We start from the raw sequence: 24,001 nt of genomic DNA on the forward strand, positions 1-24,001 counted from the left end.
ACCGCGGGACCGTGAAAAATCCGTGAAAAACGCCAAAGGTATGACAGGAAATTATATAAAATTGAATAACAGATAAAATTCAAGAATATTTATTGAAAGAATGAGTTGACATTATGACACAATTGAAGAAATTTAGAATCGGAAAAAAAAACATAACATTTCTTACAGCCATAAATATTCAACAACAAAATTAAGGGAGAAATCCATCGATATCGTACGTAACCCCATATTTAACAGGAACTCGGAAGAAGAAAATTTTGTGACGACCGTTGGCAATTGAAAAACAAAGAAAGAAAGCCTTCCACCTCCGGATGAGAATGTCTTTAGATGGTCACCTTCTGACTTGTCTCTTCTTTTTTTGAATAAAAGCTCGTTGATTGCTTCGATTGGAAGGATATCAAGAAAAAAAAAAAATACATGAAAAGATTGCAGAAGAAAAAAAAAATTATATATTAAATAAAAAAAGGAAATGAATCAAAGAAATCGGTACGGAACTGTACAACAGTGTGCACGCACATTTGCGCAAGGTTTTCTTTCTTTTTTTCGTTACTCCCTCCTAATATCTTTAATATTATATATAATTTTCACAATGAGCTTTCGGGTAGCCGACAATCGGCCAAGAGGTCGGCTGCAATATTGTGCTGCTGTTGCTGCATCAGTGCCCCATTGTTGGTGAATGGACCTAATGACGGGCTTTGATGGCCCGGCGTTGGCCAATGGTTATTGCCACCGTGAGGGAAGCCAATGTTCCAACTAGCACCAGCACTGGACCGACTGGATAATGATAGCGGTGATTGCTGCTGCTGCTGCTGCTGCGTGCAACTCCTGCCCAACAATTCCGCACCGCAACGGAATGACGCCAGCGAATCAGCTCCACCATAGTCTTCTTCTTCCTCAATAATGCTCGTCTTTACACTCGCGCCACGTCTCGACAGAGTGCCCCCGACGCCGGATGGTGGTGGATTATTCATTAGCATGACGGCTGGCAGCATTCGTTTCGGTTGAAAGTCGACTGAATTTATTTTATTTTTATTTTTTTTTAAAGCAAAAATCAAAATCCATACCCTTCTTTTAAATGCGTATATCAGCCATGTCGTAATGGATGTTAAATATCACCCCAACTTGTTAGCCTACCTATCTCTCTGAGGATTATATCAGGATCCTGTTGATGAAGTTGGTGATTGGCAGCACCTTTCAAATGAGCGCTGTTGATGAGCTTATTGAAGTGTGTCGGTTGTCCATTGACACTATTGCCCGTCTTGTTCAAAAGCACTGCTCTTTGGTGTCGACCCTCACCAAAGTTAGTGTGACCTCCGTTACTGCCGTTGATTGCGTTTCCGGTATCATCGACCCCGAACCCCGCATTTGGATCTGTGCCGGGTAACGCGTGCGGAAGCGGAAGAAGGGGTTGATTGGCTCCGTTGAGTGCCGTCGTCTGCTGTTGCTCTCCGATTTGGTTGTTCATTTGACGCTGTCTTTTGCTTCGGTTGCGACGATGAACGACAACGGCCACCGTAAAAACGATAACAAGGAGAGTCACGGCCGCACCGACCAATACGCCCAATAACGGTGTCATTTGAAAGTAGAGTGCGTGACCTGCAAGACGACAACATCAGAAATTCAAAAGAAGCATTTTAGAGGTTTTTCATTTGATCACATTTGAAGACTCACTTGTGTGTTTCATAGCGGCGCGTAACGTAGTCGTCTCTAACGTAATCGGCTGACTACGTCCTTTAGCGTTCAATGCGTAGATATTGAGCAAAAATGCCGTTTCGGGCTCCTGAAATGACCGCATCGTTGAAAAGGAGGGGGATAGAAAAAAAGTAAACGTCATTAATAAGAGAGCAAGGCAAAAACAAATCGATAAGACACACAAGGATAGAGAGAGACGGGCTGAGTATTTATAGAATGTTATCCTTTACCAGTCCGTAGACGGTGAAGACGGGCTTGGTATTGTTGAAGACGTAGCGGAGCGTGCGAGTATTACGATCGACCAGTTCCAGACCGAATGTTTGCTGTAGGCCTCCATCGAAAGCCTCTTGGCAATCGACTCGAACCGAATCGGCTGTCTGATTGTGTATGGCACAGTTGGATGGCGCCGCAGGTTTGCCTGTGTTGTGTACGATATCAAAAATAAACCGACACAAACATTTCAAAATGGATTAACATTAGATTCACACACGGGCGGGCAGAACCCGCAACAACCAAAAATAAAACTAAAATAATAAAAATCTATTTGTAATTGTTATTTACCGGCAGGGACGACATGAAAGAGGCAAGGTTCGCGTTGATTACCAACTGGATTGCTAGCCCAGCAAGCGACGACACCGAAATCCAATTCCGATTTAGGAGAATATTGCAGGACGCTGGTACTTCCCTGACTGGTGAAAAGTGACCGCGGCAGTAGAATGGCATCACCGCTACTTGTCACCAACATGCTACCATTACCTACACACACACACACACACACACACACAAATAAATAGATAAAAAGGACGCAATTGTTATCATTTTTTTTTCCCCACCACATCATTCGGATTTTCGCCTGTTTAAAAAGAAAACCCACTCCTTTTCTTTAACACCGAAACCGTTATACCCATGGTTCATTTTGTTCATTCCACCGGGCGTGAAATCAATCAAATCCGCTTGACAGCAATTCAATTCTTTTTGGCCAGACCATTGCCCGTGCTTTCAACGAAACTTTCCTTCGGGAAAGCAGACACACACACACACACACACACGTATTTTTTTCTATAAGGGGAACAGTGTGTGTGTCTGCTTACGTCACAGCAGCAAGTTCAAATAATAGCCAGCACATGCACAACTAATTATAGCGTATATAATATATTATATTTATTTTTATTTATTTAGTTTTTTTTTTTTTTTTCGTTTAAAAAATATAATACGACCAAGTTTGGTGGGTATGATGACGAGCACGCGATCGTCGCATTGGACAGCATTTGAAAATAGAAAAGGCTCGACGGGTACGGCGACTGTGCAATTCTCTTCTGTGTAACACGTTACAACAGACATGCATCTGCCTGCCTTTATAAACTGCTCTTTGGCTAGTTGCTACGTAGATCTTATATATATACGGTTAAAGCTATATTTTAGTGAGGCCAAACAAGCGAGAAAAAAAAAACAAAACAAAAAAAAGAAACAAGGAAAACGGCATAAAATAAGAATATACACTCAAGTTTGCGTGCTTTCTACGTTCACTATTGTGTTATAACCTGCTCGTGCTCAACATTCGATTCTTGTATCGTTTTTTTCTCTTTTTTTCGGGCCTGTCCCACGAGAGGGGCATATATATTCGGGGGGGATTTTATGAGTGGGTCATTCTGCGTTGGCTGGTTTTGAAAAGAAGAGAACGGGGGGGGAGAGCCGTTTGTACGTGCACTCCACGGTCCTATAAGTAACGTATAGATGAGAGTATTTCTTTAATGCGTTTAGACTCTTCGCACACGGCAGATAGATCGCCATTTTCGTACTATGGCCGCATGATGGATGCGAATTATTAAACATTCAATTTCGCGACGTCACGCCAAAAAGCCACTGATAATGTCCACCTGTCGTTCATGTTGAAACTCCTTTTTGTTTGCCATTATTCATTACTGCTTGTTTTCCATCCGTGGGACAATGTGGTGCAATTACAAAACAATGTGCAATAGTTGCGATAATGCGATTTGTTTTTTTTGGTTTTTTTTTTTTTGTTTTATTTATTCCCCACTTACTTTTCATGGGAGTGCCGAGAAAAGTCCACCAAAAATGGACTTCGTTGGAAGGGTCAGCGTCCACCTGACAGTCTAGCGACGCCGTTTCTTGTTTGGAAACGCCCGAAACAGTTCCGGCAGCTGACACGCTCCGACATCGTGGAGCATCTGGAACGGAAAAAAAACAAAAAACAATGAAATAAAAATAAATCTCCGAATTAAAGAAATAAAAAGAAATCTAAAAAAAAAAGGGGAAGTTTTTCAAGTGTGTATAATCAATGGACAATTGCATGGGTCAATATTTTCCGGCCAGCTGCAACGATGCGATACAAGCGCACGGACGCACCCCCTCTCTCAACCCTTTAATCGTTAAAGAATATCCAACAGTCGTCCGAGGCCGTTTGTTTTTTTTAAACTTGCCTCGAGCGGCAGATTGGGAAAGGAGCGGCTCATTCGCAAAAAGAACATGAGCCGACCATGAATTCGAAAAGAGACCCATTCACAATCTAGCACGTCGTGGGTTAAGTGCGTCCATGTTGTTTCTTCAGTAGCGTTCGATAAGAGAAATACTTAAATAAATTCAATTTTCCTTTTTATCTTTCTGTTGTTGATCGCCATTGTGCCAAACGCACAACTTAACTGCTTCAATCTAGCTTTTTAGAATATCATGCGCAATGTGGTAGGGCGTGGCCAGTGTAAGGCAATTCAACCAAAAATGAAACACGCAATTTCTTAAATGTAAAAACAAAAAAAAATTGCGATAATTACATTGAATGCGGAGTCTGAGTGGCGGCTGACTGACGGATTCTCCGCGGCTGTTGGCGGCGCTGCAGGCGTACAATCCGGCCCGGGAGTGCGTGACTGAACGGAGGACAAGGCTGACGTTGCTAAGCACCACACCGGCGCTGACATTATGCACCAACGTTGCCCCCTGTTTTTGTTTCGTTGCAACGGGCCAAAGTAAATGTTCATTAGTTAGTTAACGTTGAAACAACAACGAGAGAAACGAGTTCAATTATTTAAAGACGCTTAATCTCGTTTACGAATCGTCTGCTATAGAGTGCTGTTCCCTCGTTGATACCTCACCCTCCCTATAAACAATAATTTAACGGTGTAGTGTAGATCTCGTGTCACGGACGGTTCCATTAATGCCGGCTAATGCTCAAGTCACCATCATCTTGGAAATCTTCTTGGGGGGTAAAGAGGATTTTCTCCGTCTACTGTGCGTGTATACGTCGGCTAGAAAAGGGGCGGCAACAACGCAAGAGCCGCTTGCGGTTATAGAGTAAGCAAACAGAGAAAGAGACTATAGGCCAGCGGATTAGATTCCGCCTCCCTGGCTTTCGTCATTGCCATATCCCGGGGGAAACAACAGTAGGAAATGAAAAGTAAACAAATAGAAAAGAAGAAAAAAAAAATTGCATTATTTGATTTCGTTCTGATAGCTTCATCTTTTCTTTAATTTTTTTATAGCCAATGAAAATTCAAGTGAATGTCCTAAACTTTTCGTCGCAAGTTGGCAGACGAACACCCAAAATAAAAGTAGAAAATGAAATCCTTCCCGATCAAATATTTAAGGGGGTTATATACGTATATATATATTTAAAAAAGGCGAGGCCGGATTATACAGCAGGGGTCACCCATCTAATTTGCGAAACAGGCCAACTTACATTGTGGGTCCACTGCAGCTTGTGGAACGAGGGATTGGCGCGAATGTGACATTCGATGTAGAGATCGTCGCCTTCCTTGACGTCGCCACCGTTGATATTGCTGCCCAGCGCGATGCTCACTTCGGGCGGATCTATTTTTTGTTGTTGATCGATCGACCACCAAAAAGCCCACCAGAAATAATAAATCAACTTTAACGATTCAATTGAAATAGAACATAAAAAAAAAAAAAGACATTTACAATGGACGTCGAGCTTGGTGGAATCCTCGACGACGGCTCCAGGGATCATGGAATTCTCTACACGGCAAATCAGGTGACTGGCATCGTCTTCAGAGACGGGCGTCAAAGTCAATCGGCTTTCCGTCGCGTTTCCGTCGTCTGAATTCTAAAAAAAAAAATTGCGGCCAATCCCGAAAAAAAAGAAAAAGAAAGTGAAATGTCAGCAAGCATTTCCGGAGCGTTAGCCGAACGGACGGCCCAACACACGGACGGCATGCATAATAAGGTGGAGCAGCGGATGGGCTTCAAAAGAGAGAAAATATTCGTCGACGTGCTCAAGTGAGGAGAGTGGGAGACGCACAAGATGTTCGGCTGACTTAACACTGACCATAACGGTTGAAAGATGAGGCGCTATTTGTTTATTTCCTTTCCACCAGGTGATGGAGGGCGCCGGTCGAGAGCCGCTCGTCCGGCACTTGACCTCCACACTCTGGCCGGCGACAAAGACGCGTTGATTGGTCGACGAAATTGTCGGCGGCAGTTGAATCTCGACGAAGAAAGGCCGAACTTTTTTTTTTTATTCATTTTGTGTGTTGCGCGGGGAATATATAAAAAAAAAATAAATAAATAAATAAAAGAACAGGAAATTGAATCAATTTTCACGTTGAAAGGGACTGCAATTAAGTGGACAGAAGCTAAAATTGAAGTTAAGTGATACTTACGATGAAGTTCCAGTGTGACTGTCTTCATAATTGGCGCTAGGTGAGGACTTGACGTGACCTGACACGTAAACGCGCCGTGCAGATGTTGTCTGCGGTCACACACGATCCATATTTTATATGTATCAAATAAAGTTAAGTCAATCGTTTTTTTTTTTTTATTTCTTACCTTCCCACCCTGGGTACGACTAATAAATTGCTGACCGATTCTGGTGAACGGGCGTCCGTCGTGTTATCTAATAACTGGCCACCTCTCCACCACGTCACCCACGGTTGAGGATAACCTGTTAACGCATCATATGAAGAAGAAGAAGAAGAAAAAAGGGACCTTTTATTATTTAAATATTCGCATTCGATGGCGCATCTATTTACCTCCATACGCTTTGCAAGTTAATATGAGATCGCTGCCTTCTTCCAAAGGGCCGGCAATAACGCTCAGCTGTTGCAAGAAGCCGTCCAGGATGACAACCGATGAAGGAGGTTCTGTACGTAGATAAAAGAATTATTTACACAAAAAATAAATAATATTTAATAAATAAAAGGAAAACGGGTAGAAAGAGAATATGTTGGCCGTTAACGGGTAAAGCCATTACATCCGCATCCTATGTTTTTGTTATTACGCAGAACTGCGTGCGGGATATTTGTTCGGCGCGCGCCATACATCAAAACACAGTGAGCCGGATAATGAAAGTCAACAACGGACTAGAACGTACCGAGAGAATAACATCCAAACACCGCACACTGGTCTACACACACACACACACACATACACATACACTGAGAAATGGGAGAAGAGTCCAGGGAGCGCTGGTGTACAAGTGGAGTAGGGAATAGAGACGGCCGGGGGTAGTATGATTTGTTTGTGGTCGTTTGGGGTGGTCTCTCTCGGTCTATTATTGCAGACAATTTCTGGACAAGAAAACGGGGGAGCCTTGTGTTTGACCACAGAGCCTCTCTCTTTGACGTTGGTAAACATTACAGGACCAAACAACTTTACCAAGTACACACACGTGTGTGTTTAATTTATATTTGATGGGTGAACTGAAACCCTTGGCCCGGATAATTTTTTTTCTTTCTTTCTTCCCATGTATAAATATAAGGCTGTTCTATAGCGTTCGTCTTGTTTATATGTCGTGAGACAACTGGATAATGTCAGCCTTGTATTTATAGAGCGCCAGCCGCCAAATCTTTTTCCCGTTGTCTTGCGTTGTTTTGCCTTTATGCAGAGAGCGAAAACACCACCCAACTGCTGCGCCACCGCTTACGTCAACATGATATACTCCCTCATTTCTCTGCTGCTCTCTCTCCACTTGACGTTGTTTGTTCTATGAGCATGCCAACCAATCGCTCCGCGGAATTTTGCTGCCTCTCTCGCTGAATCAACACTGATGTCTCACTCTGTTTCTAGACTTGTGTGTTCGCCCGAGTGTCTAACGTTGAAACAACACGTAAACAAGCCGTTGGGAATGCAGGACGTCTGTTGTGTTTCCAGCTTATGATTTTGCATTTGCATTTCACGAGAATTCGCCATACAGTAATTACGCGCAAGATTGGTCCGCATTACCTCGACAACGAAAGCGCAAAGTTACAGTTTTGCTGTGTCTTATAGTTTTAAGTTACGATTCGTACCCACCACTTGTTACAAGAGTTTTCCAGTGTTTTCATTAGGGCAAGAAAGGAGAGAAAACTACGTCTTTCCTATTATTATTCTTCGTTTAGACACGCATCGCTGTCGATGATGTGCGCAATTACAGTGAGAGAGAGGTGCGCAGATTACGACGAGGGTACGTAAGCAATTTTGCAACGACAACTTGGACGTTGTAAAAAGAAAATGGAAGATGTTGAGGCAAGGAGAGATGACACTCGCGTTGATGTATCGACGTCCCGCTAGTGAATAGAAACGATGGTAATGGATGGGAAGGGGGGGATTTCTTTGTGTGTGTGTGTGCAAAGAGTTCGTGTTCCAGTTGACACAAGATAACACACACACACACACACAAAAACTAATAATAAAAAGGGGAAAAGAGAGGGGCGAAAAACAGATGGCCGACTTGAAGAATCTTGTGAATCATCCGCACGCAATTTCAAGAGCTGGACAGCTGTTGAGAATCACATGCATGGCGTTATCTTGGCCAAAGTTAAAACTAGTGCACGCCATCTGAGGACATTTGTTGACGTAATAAACAATTGAGAAAAAAAAATTTATTTCGCATCTGATTTCTTCTTGTTCCTGCGACATTTTTATTTTTTTTTCTATCTCTTCCTTTTCCTTCCATTTTGAAATGGCTATAACAAATTTCCGGGGGATGACAGTTCAACTTTATCGATCCGTTTCCTATCGCCGTTCTCTTCAAAAAAATAATCTTCTTTCATTTTTCTTTATATGCGTAAAAAAATAAAATAAATTTTCTTATTTTCTTCGCGCGTGCGATCTCCATCGAAGATATTTATCCATCGAAAAATAGCAAATGCCTACATAGTTCACCTTCTTTAACCGGGAGAGAAAGAGAAGAAAAAAAAAAAAGACCCAACCATTTCATCAACATCGATCGTTGTCGTCATCGGGGCTTCCATAATACCGTCCCACCTTATTTCCCCTTTTACTCACGCGTTTCTCAACATTGCACGAGAATATTTATCAAGACATTCAGTTGATAAGAAAAACAAACCATCGGCTTTTGAACTATGACATTAGTTGGATATCTATTTTTTGTTTTGTTTTTTTTTTCAAATAGAAAAAAAGACTCGACATAACTATGCGCTCAGTTATTTTTGGCCTACGGTGTGAATAGAGAAAGAAAGAAAAAAAAAAAAAACTTCTAACATCAATGTGAAAGAGAGCTTTAGGGCGTTGAGCTAGTTCGCATTTTTGATAAACGACCGTCTCTTTTTCGTTTTGCATAAACTGGAAGAGCGTTAAAGTATTTTGATTTTTGTTTCTTTCCCTGCGGCGAACATGGCGCAAAGAAACATTAAGGGAAAAACAAAAAAATGGTGGAAGGGTTGAAACGGGTGGTTGGGGGATTATGCGGTGGCGCAGCGGGAATCACGCGTCCTACCCCCCCCTACCCCCCCCAAAAAAGTTGACAAGACAATGTCGAGGGTTGGTGTAACACACACGATAATATTGCCTCTACTTTCTCTTGTTCTCTCCTATTCTTTTTTTTTTTTTTACTCTTTCCCGGAAAATGTCGTTGGCTAGAGACGCATCCGAGCAAAAGTGTAAACATCCGGAGAAGGACGTTGAGGATCTTTTCTTCTGTTTTTTTTCCTTTTTTAAAACTTTGTAGCACGCAATAACACGTGTGTATCTTACTCGCCTTTGTATATTGAATTTTCTTACGTAAAGATGTAAAAATGTATTAAAATGTGTTACATTTTTTTAAAGGACCTTATTCAACGTTTGAGCCATCCTTTGTTTTTGTTGCATTTATTATTATTTCTTTTTTTTTTACAAGGTTTTTTTTGGGGGGGTTTGTTTTTGCTCGTGCCACAAGAGCAAACCACTTTCAAACTCTCACGTATAGACAGTCAATTGCCATCGATTTTTTCCTCCATCCTCCTTTATATTGCCCTTCCTTCTCTATTGTTTTGATACACACTTGAAGGTATGGTTTGTGTTTATGGCGTCTGGGAAAATGCGATAAAAATAAAAAGACAAATTCCTTGCGTCTATACACACGACAAAATACCAAAACACTAAACAAGTTTCTTGCTTGATATTTTGTGTTTACCCCCCCCCCCCAAAAAAAAACGAGACATTGCGTGTGCCCGCTCATTCACAAAGCAAAAAGAATAAGAATAAGCAGCATTCTTTGGCATTGACACTATAAACATCTACCCTTTAAAGAACGCAATATCCTCACAATAATAAACATGAATATTCAACAACAACAAAATTATTTCTACGCTGTTTTTGTGTTTGCATAAAAAGGGCGGGTACGGAAAAATGAGACGCCAACCTGAATTTCATACTTTAATATCACGGAGCAACCAGGAAAAAAACAAACTAGTAACACGATACACGTAACCCTAAAAGATATCAGCTGATATTGGCTGTCTGTGTGTCGTTTTGGGCTGCTAAAACATACATCAAATGCATATATTACATTTACAAGAAGCAACACACACAGGGAAAAAAAAAGGTCGGATTGATATCCAACAAGTCTATATATATATTGTACGCTCCATCTTCTTCATCTGATATTGGCCATGCTCTTGTGTTAGTCTATATATTTTGCCAGGTTCCTCCGTGAAGCGTGCTGAACATTGACAACGCCATAAATCGTTGCTTTTCTCGGCCGGCTATTGCGCCCGTCTGCAGTGGCCAACACGGCAAGTGGAAAGTTAGACTTGGCCGTAGAGGGCGCGCTCAGTTCGCCCCTAGCGCATAGATAACGTTGTAGAGGTATATAGCGTACAAGTAGTGTATCGATTAGCTGAAAACATATCCCCATAGGAGAGTGGCGAAAAATGGAAATAAAAGAATTGCGCGTGTTCGTTTTTCGGCCGCAGCGCCGCTAAACAAGAGCTATTTGTCATGTAGACTTTGGGCGCAACGATATAGGCCGTCCGTGTCGGATATAATTGAAGATTTCCCACCTGATTACGTGGAGAGCGATTTTTTAAGTTTAAAAAAATAAAAAAAGGAGCAGAGATGGGGATTGTTCTTTCGTTCGTCGAATATAATTTGGGCTTATTGGTTAGCGGGCGACAACTTGGAATTGAAGAAAGGAAAAGGGCAAACTTTTAATGCGGTAGTTCGTGAATTCGTCAATAGTGGAAGGAAAAGAAATAACAAATCATTTGACAGCGCCATCTATTATGAAAGTGGTACTCACTCAACCTGAGCGCGCATGCATAATGTAACGTTCGAAAATGTACGGTGAAAGAGATGCTATCCGCAAAACAACAAATCAAAATGACAAAATAAAAAGAAATAGATCAACAGCGTTGCCATCGCTTGTTCCAAGTTCTTTTTTTTTAAATTCGCATTACATCATCACGTCATATTTTACTGAGAAAAATTTAAGATTAAAATATTCAAATTTTTGTTTCCCCACCACAAAAAAAAATGATATCGATTTTTAAGAAAGTCTGCGATCGACGTGAACAAAAAAAAAAAATCGATAGAGAGAGACGAAAGCCGTTAGGGAAGGAAAGGCATATTTATCCTATGAGTATAGACATTCATAGCTAATCATGTTATGACTCAATTGCGCTGTGATAAAACATGAAAAAGTCGGTTCGGAAATATGCATTGCTTAAGACTTTATCTTATCCACACACATTAAAAAAAAAAAAAACTGTTACGGACAGTCATTAGTTTCATATCTATCGTCTTTTACTCGATACGTAACTAACAAACGTCTTTATCGGTGGGTGCCTCTCTCTCTCTTTTATTGCTTGCCATTCGATGGCACATCATCATTTATAGTCGAACGAATCCAACCACGAGGACTGTCCTTATATCCCAAGCCTTGGCAGAGAGTCTATTAGATCGACGTTCAAAAACTGTCGTGCCGGCATCATTTAGATGGATTGATATCAAGGAGGAAAGAACATTCAGAACTCTGTTACACGACCATCGCCGAAAAGCCCATCAGTCATTCGCACACCATTGATCTCTCTCTCCCTTTCAATGTGGTGAATACAGCGCCTTCAATCTTTTCTTTTTTTAAAAATATATTACCATTGAAATGAAATAAAAACAAGAAACAACGAAACTTTTCTTTTCAAATGTCCCCCCCCAACCTTTTTTTTCGCAGGGGGGTTTGATGTTTTGGACCGCCTTGATATGGCATGCCGCATACTACTGATTGCAACATCGCCTCGGTAGCGCATCAAACTTTAGCCTAAGAAAATGAACGCGTTTAAACCCATGGCCTTAATAAGAAGCAAAAGTTCTCCTTTTTTTTTTTTCTATAGCGAATGTCACTGAATAAATAGACGAACCGGACTTAAGCCCATCACAATGGACGGAGGGAGAAACTTAATTACGCCAGTCGATTTAACTCATCGTACGACCTTCTATTGTGCGGTAAAAAGTTTTTTTTTTTTTTTTCTCATCGAATTTCTCGACAAAAAGGCGACGTTGCCAGTGTATAGCCGAGCTTAAAATATAAGAGTGAATGTTGACTTTCTCTCGTTTTGAAAAGGAATCATTGCAGCCGGACAAGTCCTTATCCCTATATAGCCGCAGGCGTGCACCCCCGAGGGCGGCCTCTCTACTTGATGACTGTGCACAAGTCATAGTATCGGAAATAAGAGAACTCTTCTTACTTGAAAAGGATGGAAAACAGTGAGGGCGAAAACAGCAAAATCCAACTGGCATACGAATAATGTCAAAGATAACGATGATAAAGAAATAGGAGATTTGCGGCTCACCAATGACGATAAGACGATATTTAAAGTTGCGAGACGGGGCGCTGTTGAAATCGACCCGACAACGGTAATCTCCTCCATCCTGGCGAGTCACGTTGGCAATCTGCAGTCGAGCTAATGCTGATGCATTGCGCGAAAACGATCCACCGCCAGATGATGGCGGAGATGAACTTGTCTGCGGTAACAGAAAACGAACTCGACGACCGAAACGCTCTTCGTTCCACCAATGACGACCGGACCGACCTCGCCTCACATCCAAACTGTGTGACGTTTTTTCACAGTCCCCGACATAAGCAAAAAAAGGAATAATTCATTCGTTTTTGTACAGTAAATTATCGATTAGATATCCATTCTCGTAGCGAAGCAGAACTTTTAAACACTGACGTTCCACCGACATGTCAATTGGACAATAGACAAGCGATGCAACATTGATTCGTCTATACAATTTATACAATTACTTATTCATCACCTCACGGTACACAAATTTGATAAATAATTCGAAATAGCCTTCATTCTTTTTTATTTTTTGAATTGAAAAGACATTGATCGCTTTTACCTATAGAATGGTTTGCGATCGGGATCGACGAACCATAAAACCAGGTAACCATCGTCCTTGACCGTTTCGGACGGACGGAATGGATCGACATCAGCGGGCCCACCACCAGTCGAATGTCTGTTGTAGCGACGACTACGTCTGCGATGATGGACCACAGTTTGACGATGTCTGCTGTATCCCGAAAGTCCTGCCGAAATTCGGGACGAAACGGCCGCCGGGTTCGAATAGGCGTCATCGTGTTGGAACGCCGTTGACGATGTAACGTCACACATCAACTCGACCCGATCTCCAGCCATGACGTAAACATTTTCAATGGGAACTATAATAACGTCAACAAATAGAAAGTGAAGAAAGGCAATCGATTATGTCAGGCAAACGACATTTTCGGTTGGTAACAATAAACATTTGGCATGGCAGTGCGAGGACATGAACGAATTTGTCTGTTGCTATTGCGTAATATTTTGACACACACACATAGATACAATTTGGTCGGACGTTTGTCGTGTGTTTGTTTTGCACGAAAAAGCCGCTCGAAACTTGGTCGATGACACTTTGTATGCGATAAACACGTATACTGTAGGATAATCGGATAGTAAAGTTTGTTACTTTGTTCGAATGCGTTTCGTTTTCCTAAGAGAAATAAATGGGAAATGATTTTAAATTCAATCGCTAGTGGCACTCTCAGCTGACCTTTTCCGTATATGAATATTCTAGAAGAATGGTTTCAATCACAAACTCCATTTCATAACAAAACGGCGAATTCTTTTCTATAATTGTTGAATATCTTTGCATATAAAAATTAATAAATAAATAAAAAAAGATGCCTGGCTGATTAAATATGGGAATTTAAGCAACTTGTTTGCACATCAGTTGCGGATGAAAAGCGGTTATCAACTCACAATGTTTCGGATGGATCACGATTCATTTGTCTTAGTCACGAACTTTATAGGCACTCTGTCACGTCATGAAAAAGCTGCAGGATTTAATAATTTAATTCACAAGACATTTGAGGGTGAACAAAAAAGAAGCAAAAAAATGCGCATAATTTCTGATGAGTATATAAGACCAGTCACGCGTAATGCCGCCCAACGATCGACCGACGCACGACAAACGTATATCAACGAAGCGGAGAATTGCACAGCATTCCTTGTTTTGTCTACGTTATCATGTATTAACTAATGCGCATGTACATTGACGATAAACTCGTGTTTCATGTCTGACGTCAATCAACTTGTTTCTTTTTCAAATGGATAATAAACGATACGGGATGCGTCTGATGGATTGGAAGGGCAACATCGTTTACATATTATATCTAAATGGAATGACTGAGTATCCCAACCAGCAGTGGTTGTTAAGTTTCTTTTTTTTCTTTCGGTCATATAAGAATAAAGACGTGGCCAAAGGACAAGGGAAACCTTATATACCCACATTTATAATGAAACGACTGTGGCCAGCAACAAAACGAGTTGCTTGGCCTTTTCCCTTTTTTTTTTTCTGTGTGAAACAAGTGCGTGCGTGCACGCACACAAACAGACAAAAGATAAAACGAAACGGAAGCCGGAATTGATTTCCGGTCGTGTTTATGATATAAATATACCTTGATGATTTGTTTCTCCCCTTTCTTTCCTGTGTAAGGTAAGGGCGCGGCTATAGTGTGGGCACGAAAGGGTATTCCCGCCCAGTTAATCACCTGATTCTATTAGTGTCGACTACCGGTCGAAATTCCACGTCACAAAACATAATCCCTTTTTTTTTGTTTTTTGAGGGTTGACTCCTACAGCGCACTGAGTAATTGTGAACTTTGAAATTCCCGCTCTGCGATTCGAATGACGAATGGTTTGGTTGACGATAAAGCGCGTGACGGGAAACAAAATAAAGCAAACGAAATAAAGACTTTGGCATTAATGGCAATCATCTACGAATAAAAAGAAATAGGCATCATCTTTACAAGTAAAAGGGCGCCAGCACTTTGCGCTCATTTTCCTTGGCGATAATTGGCCTTGGCCAAAAGCCGATGGCTCTTCTTATTTTCGTTCAGACTCTCCCGCGGGAAAGATGAGACTTCATCGACTCTCTCTCTCTCTCTTCTTTAGTACATAGTGTCTCTAGCGTAGCAGCACCATCCCCGGGCCATGTTTTTCCTCTTAGCACGTTTTCATCGAGGCAAAAACAGAAGAAACTTGGCGAGAAAAATAAAAGACAAGGAATTGTCCTAACCCAAAAAAAGAAAATCAACCAGTTTCAAGACACACACACAGAAAAAAAAAAGAGGGGGAAATACAAAAGAACCGCGCCCTTGTGTGTGTGCATTGACGGGCAATGCGTCACGAGCGGCAACGTCACCCCCAGTCGCTTGCCGTAACAATTCAATTAGATTTATTGAGCCAAATATTGACGTCGACTTGTTGACTCTACCGAATGCGCAAAAGTGGGATGTTGCCCAGCTGTCAGGCCATTCTTTTACTTCTCCCCCCTTTTTTTTAATTCTCCAACCTCTTTTTTTTTTTGAAACTTATAAACACATCCATTAGTAATGTTGTAGACACGTACAGTGTTACCTTCATAAAGCATGCAACACATGAGAAGGCGTCCATACATGAACACTTTTTTTTTTAGTCCTTTCAAAAGCAAAAAAAAAGCAAAAAAAAATCTGAAATAAAAACATCACAGAGAATATGAAAATATCCTCCAGTTAAAAATTCAGGAACACATTGAAATGAATATCATCAACAACAACAAAATAAATAAATAATTAAAATGGCAGATCTGGAGAATTTTAAAAAGGTCTCGTAACGAATGCAAGATCATACGAATCATCCCCCTAAAGACGTGGGTCAAACGTCTGACAGTATTTAAGTGCAAATGGATATAATCTAAAAAAAAAAAAGAAAGAAAGTAATTCCCCTCCCCTCCCTGTTCTGCTAGTTCATCTTATGGCGTCGGTGCTAAAGACTAGTAGTTATTGCCCGACTTACGTCCATCGGACACACTTTAGGTCCCAAGTGATGGGCCCCCGAATGTATAAAAGGCCAAAAGGCCTAACGCAGTCTGACATATTCCAATGTCATCGAAAGTGCCAGCAATAAAACCCAACACAAAAACAAAAACAGACGCAAAATCTTTGACTACGTCTTCTCACAAAAATCGCTTTTCATTTGTTTTGTTTTTTTATAAAAAAAAAAAAAAAAAAAAAAGTTTTTTTGTTTTCACGAACGAAGAAAACAAAAACCAAACGGTTCGTTTTCGTTCAAAGAAGATTGTTTTTATAGTAGACAGGAATCCGGAAGCATTTCTCCCTTTTATTTTTCTTTTAAACGAAAGGGGTTGAAAGGGAGCAGCAGCTGTCGGGCCCCCCGACACTTTAACAGCAATTAACTACCGCACGCCACAACAAAGAAAGGCAGCACGTGCCGCGTTCCGCAAAAAGGACTTTCGCCATTAGTCACGCAACTGAATAAAAATTAAAACAAGTAAATCAAAAACAAAGGAATGGCAGACCAAAAAAAGAAAAGAAAAGAAGAGCATATAGCGAAAAGAAAAAAAAAATAACCAAATGCTTGTCTTGATGTTATTGCGTATAATTAACTAGGCCAAACTGATTTGTTTCACATGTCACAAAAGATACACGCACGATGTTGATGTGCGTTGGCGTACGTGTCGTGGCGACAGATTGCGACACTTCTCCTCCCCCACCACCAAGCGTTGCTGTTCGTGTTTCTCAATCACAAGAAATAACAGCTGTCTCTATCACTCAGCCCCGAGATGTAATCAAACTCATTCAAACTCCGCAATGTTTTGTTTCCTTAACACACACAGTGCGCTATTTTTTTATTTGTGGTGAAATATTCGGAACTTTTAGAGAGTAAAATGTCAGGGTCGGTGCGTACGAAAAGACGCTGGTTGTTACCATGGTAACCAAGCCAACTGCGCAGCGCAGCGCATATAATAAGCGCATCTAGACGACCGTACATGTAGACGTTCGATAATTAAGAAGGGGAGCAAAAAAGGAAAAAAGCGTATAGCGTCGCTATTTTGAGAGACTCGCCTGTTATTTGAAAGGTACAATACTGTACGGCTATTCTTACCTCTACGGTTTAAATGGCAACACCTATTAGAGTGTCTTTTTAAAAAAAAGGTACAAAATAATTGAAATTGTACTCTCTTCCTACCCCACTTGCGTTGCATTACTCGCAAAATCAATGGAAATACGGCACCGGCTATTCTCTGAAAATGTAATATACAAGGTAACCCAGGAGCTAATAAAATACTTCCGGTTATAGATTACGACGATATTAATTTAAGCAGAGCGTACACACACGTATAAGAAAAGGAAGGGGGGGACAAAAAAAAATAGGCCAATTCAGTTGTATTGAATTCGGCCATTTTAGTCGTTTCAAATTTAAAAGAGAAGAAGAAGAAGAAATGAAGTGCCATTGATGACAGACAAGCAATTTGGATTCGAGCCAATGTGGACTGTTTCTTCACGAGACTTTAATGAAACGAGCCAAACTGAGAAAATATAAAAAGGGGAGCCAGTCGACTCGTTATCTAGTCCCGCACACACATTAAAAGAGCCTCCAATGGGGGGGGGATGTATTGTGCGTATAAAATTGCACAGGCCCAATGGGCATATGTGAGGACCACTTTCATAAAAAGAAACTATAAGAAAAAGAAAAAAGGGATGTAGCCCCAAAGGGTCCATAGCTTTTAACTGGCACACGCTAATCAAGCCGCTGTTGATGAACATTAAAGTCAGTTCGTTTGTTACAAACGACAAGTATTAACTAAATCAAGAATCTTAAACTGATCTCGTGTTTATTGTTACACGATGAATGCCCTGACAAAATAACAAAAAAAAAGAAATGGTTTGCCCTTAGCAACTCGTTTCATCAGGTGCTATGTTAACCTTACTGCACACACATACAAGAACTAAATTGAGTTAGGCTCAGAAAGATGACAAGAAAAAATAAAATAAAATTGCAAAAAGAAAAAGTCGTTAGTTCAATTTGAATTTGGTTCGGTCTGGCCAGACGGCAGGTGCCCCCCCTTGTTTGAATGCGTTGCTGAACACAGGACGATTCGTATGCAAATGACTTTATGCCATCAGCTGGCACCCGACGGACGCAGCAAACCGCACACGCTCGTCAATAAAAGCAAACTTGTGTCTCTCCTTCCCCCCACCACCACCCTTGTCCTCCCATTACTAACGCAAAAACTTGGGATAATGAGGTATAACACACAACGGGGTTGCCATTGTTTCATGGCCGCCGCGTCGCAATCATTTCTTAATCAAAAGGGAATGTGAAAATCATTTTTTCTTTCTTCTTTCCCCTATCCGTGTCGTCTGCAAAATAGCCGATGGAATGTAGGCGTGTCTTATAAATTCGATCGCAAATGGCTAGCAGGTGTCCCACGCAGGATCTATCAAACCCACAAAAAGGCAGGGGAGGGGGGTGCTTCATTTGAGTCCCACTAGAAAATCAGGTAAATAAGATGTCAGGTGCTCTACAAATGAGTTGTACCGTTACACCTGTTCGGTACATTTTGATGATGTTTGATTAGGATTTACTTCTATGGATTAGCGTCACACACACACGAGCAGGGAGAGGATGGCTAAAGGCATACACGATAAATTATTTCGCCCTTTTAAGCAACTACCCCTGTATGAACGCGTCTTGTTCACACACACACACACACACAAAGAAACGGTTCGTCTCCTTCTTTTGTTTTTAATTGGGAAATGCCGGGTTACAAGAGCGCGAAGTTTTAAAATAATGAGCAAAGGGCAATTTTTTTTAAGGGAATGGGAGGTTATTGTTAAAAATATACCCCCTACAATCTGTGTATAACACTTGACGTTCTAAGAATACTTTTCAAATGATGACGCAATTAAAAAAAAGAGAAAAAAAAAGAAAGTGCGGCTGAAATAAGATGACATTGTCGTCTATTTACGGGAGGCAAATAAAGAAGAAGAAGAAAAACAAAATAGTTCCATTTTATGATTAAGGATCGATGTCGATCCGTGATTCTTTCGCTCCACAGGGTCGTGACTTTCTTCACACAAGGACGTCGGGAGGAAAGGGGGGGGACATCACAATTTCTGACGGAAATGGGAGAAAGAGCGCAGGGCAGGGTATTAGAAGGGAAAGAAAAAGTCGTGATCATTATCATGACCTAAAGCTTCGTTTGCCAGGCGAATTTGTATGCGCTTCGGGAAACTTATCCTCCCCAATCGATATTTCGGTATATTTCTTTTTCTTTCTTTTTTTCAAAATCCAAATAAAGAAATTGAATTTTTTTTTTTTTAAATTCTCCTCTTCTTTAATAGGAAAATGCAGAAAACATTTTATTTTTTTCTACCGATATTCGTTCGGATAGTTAGGGAAAAGAGAAGAGACTGCACGGGGTTGTATGTTGTTATTTGCACGACACAAACAGAGATGGGGCGTGTAGACCCGGCCAGATGTGGGTGACGCCATAGAACAAGATTTTTCCTTCATTAACTGTTTTCTTTTTTTTTTTTTTTCATATAAAAAATAACAAACGGACAGCACCTTTAAATTCTTTTTTTATCTCGACACGAAAAAAAGTTTTTTCGGCATTGAAAATCTAAAATGAAACTTTTTTTAAAAATAATATATTCGTGTAACGTGGCGATTTTCATCACAGCCAAGTTCAATTTAGTCTGAAAAAGAAAAATCTCTCTTGTCGGCTGCAAGTATTGGCCTTTGCAACTCGGTCGTGAAATCGTTTTACGTCGTAAAAGAAAACGACAAGCTTTTAACGTAGGCAAATGCGGACATTGACCGGCCGAATCGTCACTCTGTCAAAGTCGCTGACGCGTTGCTTTCCTTTTAAACTTTTTTTTTAATATATATAAGATCTCTGGCCATCGCCTCTGCGTAGCAGAAAGCAGATGGCAAACAAGATGACTAGATGCGAGCAGCATCAAACGAAAACCCTGCATCGATTTCATTTTTCAAAAGCGAAATTCAAAATGAAATGTTGTCCCATTTCCGGTCTACTAGATCCCAACTGCTGTGATAATTAAAACAAACAAAATAAATTCAATAAAGCTGGAAAAAAAAAATTTTTGAAAAACAAAACAAAACATGGTCCATCATCGATTGTGTGTTTCATGCTGGGCCATTGTTCTTTCTAATAAGTTACTATGTATACACATATACGCATTGTCCGCTGTTGTCTTAAGTTAACAATACAAAGAACTCCCCCCTTCCCCTTTCTCTTTGATACTAGCACTAGTATTGTCTCTCTTATTTCCCTAGAAGCACCGCGACGCGTCCTCCATTATTATGCCGGCCTCTATAATATTTGACATGCCCACGGTATACGTACACACGAAAAGAGTTTGTGCATACGTGTATCGATTTTCTTTTTTCCCTTTTCTGCGCTTCCTTATTTTGCCGACTCTCCGCTCTGCTGAACACTCTATTCGGTGATAATGCGTATATCGATAGACTGGAGCGTGATGTATAAACGATTTCTTGTTATAAGAACCTTTTTCAATTCCTGTAGCGGCTTGAAAAAAAAGATAAATAAAATGAATAAATAAAAGGTGGGAAATGTGACGGCGTCAAATCCTTTCTACCGAACACAAGTTGACGTGGCAAGATTCAACTGGTATACGCGCGATGAACACCCAACCAGTCTGATAACGAGAGACATGCGGATGGTGGGAAGACTTGTCCGTGTTCGACAGTCAAAGAAGACACACTTTTGGCAAGAAGAAGCCGATGAAAATCGTTGAATAGATATAGAGACAGCAATTTAGGGGGTTGTTGCGTGCGGCATTTCTTTGCGGTATAGAGAAGGCGGGCGTGGGAGAAATATCAATGTATGCTAACTCGATCCAAGTTACGAGAGAGATCGAAACCTTGATGGCCACCTTTATCTATTTTTTTTTTTTTTTTTCAAAATAAAAATTGACAGCTTTCAATAGTGGTACTACATGATGCATAAAAGATGATGGACGATCATACCTACTTCCACTTCAAATAAATCAAAAATGTTTAAACAAATTCGGCTAGAATCGTAGTCGTGAAATATCATCAACTACGGTGGTTTTTTTTTTTTCGTTTTATTTTGTTAAGTCTTCGATGAAGAGAGAACAAATAAAGCCATACGACTATATGTGTACGGGACAACGGAGATTGTTCAATATAGTGCCGAAAAGGGAGAGAGCAGCAAGGGATTTCTGACGATATGTTGGGGGGGGGGCTATCAGTTGTAATCATACGAGTCTACGAAACCGCAACATAACCTGAAATAAATGCTAGTACGATACAGAAAGATGGGGGGGGGATACAAAAAAAAAATTTTAATCTTTTTTTTCACTGAAAAAAAAAAAGGGAGAGGGGACTTTTGAAATTGGGATTTGATTTTTAGAATCGAATAATAAAAAAAACACGGAAGAAAAGTTGAGTTCTTTTGATTACGAGTTCAAAGGCTTTCTTTTTTTTAAAATAAAATTAAAACCGCAAACTAAATTTCCCCGACAAAAGAAATAAAACCAGAAATGTCTTACCTGGTCGATCGACATCTGCCTGCTCGTTAACCTGAGCATCCGCATCGGCGGTGCAATCGGCCCAGCCAATCATCGCTGCAATCAAGAGGCAAATGAGGCATCTCATTTTCAAGCGGCAAATTAAGAAAACGACGTGTGATAATAGCCAGCCAAATTCAATCAAGTCCATATTCATAATCGAGTTCCATTTTCCTCTCTGCCTCTCTCTAAATCATGTCACACGCACCCACTAAAACAAAACTGGCGGGAAAAATAAAAAATTCAAACTTTTCAAATCGAAACGAGAACAACAAATATTTAGCCCCTACTCGCAAAACAGACACGACCGTTGTGTTCGACAGCAGGAACGCGACTGCAACGGCCCGTGTTGAAGACAGCGTGTGTGACATTCAAGTCCCGCGTTGCATTTCCCCACACACAGTCGCGCAGTAGGGGAGGGTTGAGTGTGGGCAAAACAAGGTGAGTATATAGAAGCGTCTGGCCACAGTCATAGAAGAAAAAAAAAAGGCGGACAGGCGCAGTCAAGACTTGGATACGTTCGGTCACGAAGCGGTTCAGTAAGAATAAGAAATAAATAAAAGTTTTTCTGGTTTCTATTCAGACATTGCCCGCCGCCACTCACACACATCGAGTCTCCCCCTCCAATCTTTCTGCTGTATACAGTATTATATCCTTTCACGACCACATGACACATTGCCCTCGCACTAGCCAATTCCATTCAGCCCCGTATTTTTTTTTTTTTTATTGAAACATCAAACATAAAAATTGGAAGGAAAAAAAACCCCAACTCCTTCTTACTTCAGCGCTGATATTACGGATCCAATTGACCCGAGCGACCCCCTGTTTACATTGCGTTTTGTGCCTTGTGTTTACAAGAAACAAAAACTTTTATTATGTTTATACCCCCGTCGTACACGTAAAACGGCTTTAGCACTGGAAACTTTCTCCTATACAAAATCCCAATGATTTTGTGTTTGGGTGGAGGGGGGAGGGGGCTGGGTCATCTGGCTTGGATGTTATATTTGTACAGTCCACACAGCCACCAAAAGTATTTAGTCAGTGATGTTTCAAAAGAAAAACAAGCCTTTGAAAGAAGCTATTACTCAAAGCCAAAAATTTCTTTTTTTTTCTTTTTCAAAATATCAAGTGTGTAGCGTCCTTATGTTTATGGTTAACAAGACATTTTATCACTGACGTAACAGTATGGCATTTTTTGTATTTTTCTGTAGAGGCCGCGCCTACAAGTAAATGGTTAGGAGGGGGGGCAAGAAGAAGGGGAGCAACAAAAAAAAAGCAATCACTCAATCTCACCACTAATGACCCAAGAGGAACACTGGTGAGCCCATTGCTGCGCATCTCGTTTTCTTCGTGTGTGACGCCTTATTAGCGAACTCTACTAGCGCATGTGTATTACTAGAAGAGTGGGTGGGGGGGAGGGTGAATGTGACAAACGCAAACAATTTTCGTAGGGTATCAGATGAAGGGCAATTCTTTTTTTGTCCGTCGTTTGACTGTTGTCCCAGCGCGCATTCGTAATTTTTTTTTTTGGGGGGGGGGATAGAAACCCTATAGACAGCATGGCAAAATGGAATGGTATTTAGATGTGTGTCGTTTTTAATTGGTGGCCGCTTTTAATTTAGTGCCATTTTCGTGATGTGCGCAAAGTGAATTAATCCAGCGGTCACATTCGTCCAGTTTTGTATTCAAATTTTCTATGTTGACGTGCCGGCTAATCCCGTGAATCCGGACAACATATTTCGTTAAAAAAAAAAAAATAATAATAATTCCCGACGCGTGAAAAGTAACAACTTCAAGAAAAAATTATCACGATCGCAAATCTGATTACGCATTTTTCTTTTAAATTGTATTTGATTTTGTTTTTTTGCCCTTTTCTCCGGACAAAAGCAAATTCTATTTTGTAATCCTTTTGTTAACCAGGAGTGCTTGAGGGGCGATTACCCAACAGACGCGCTTGTTCGACATATCCGCAAACGATTTGATATTTACCGTATATATACCATATGCCTTCCCAATTAACAATATACGCAAAAACACAAAGCTCAAAATGTTCTCGATTCACAAAACTTAATAAAATAAAATAAAATCAGTTTTCCCTCGCCTCTCAGACTTGCTAGCGGGTATTATTTACATGGTGAAGCCCCTCCCTCATCCAATGTGGGGGCATTACCTTGACTT

At 40.8% G+C, this 24,001-nt stretch overlaps 1 protein-coding gene and 1 long non-coding RNA gene across 4 annotated transcripts; one reads left to right on the forward strand and one right to left on the reverse strand.

Moving 5' to 3' along the window:
• Window positions 1-73: 73 nt before the first annotated feature.
• LOC116924047 (neural cell adhesion molecule 1) lies at window positions 74-22,265 on the reverse strand. Of its 3 annotated transcripts, XM_045173953.1 has the most exons (17): window positions 22,114-22,265; window positions 21,806-22,045; window positions 13,261-13,579; window positions 12,708-12,964; window positions 6,693-6,803; window positions 6,490-6,604; window positions 6,324-6,412; window positions 5,990-6,168; window positions 5,623-5,767; window positions 5,384-5,514; window positions 4,482-4,644; window positions 3,735-3,881; window positions 2,254-2,448; window positions 1,923-2,110; window positions 1,672-1,780; window positions 1,135-1,596; window positions 74-1,012 (listed from the first exon to the last, which is right to left on the reverse strand). In XM_045173953.1, exons 2-17 carry the CDS (start codon window positions 21,978-21,980, stop codon window positions 585-587), a joined length of 3,213 nt encoding a protein of 1,070 aa, XP_045029888.1. In that variant the 5' UTR covers window positions 21,981-22,045; window positions 22,114-22,265; the 3' UTR covers window positions 74-584. The 3 variants fall into 3 exon arrangements, with proteins under 3 accessions (XP_045029888.1, XP_045029890.1, XP_045029889.1); XM_045173955.1 differs by having other exon boundaries at window positions 869-1,065; window positions 21,806-22,172; XM_045173954.1 differs by lacking the exon at window positions 74-1,012 and adding an exon at window positions 1,043-1,068 and having other exon boundaries at window positions 21,806-22,172.
• On the forward strand, window positions 11,287-13,372 carry LOC116924069. Its single transcript, XR_004394738.2, has 4 exons — window positions 11,287-11,966; window positions 12,089-12,360; window positions 12,479-13,179; window positions 13,244-13,372. It is a non-coding gene; the product is annotated as an uncharacterized LOC116924069 (long non-coding RNA).
• Window positions 22,266-24,001: the final 1,736 nt, after the last annotated feature.

Source organism: Daphnia magna, linkage group LG5 (assembly GCF_020631705.1).
Source record: "Daphnia magna isolate NIES linkage group LG5, ASM2063170v1.1, whole genome shotgun sequence".
NCBI lineage: Eukaryota > Metazoa > Arthropoda > Branchiopoda > Diplostraca > Daphniidae > Daphnia > Daphnia magna.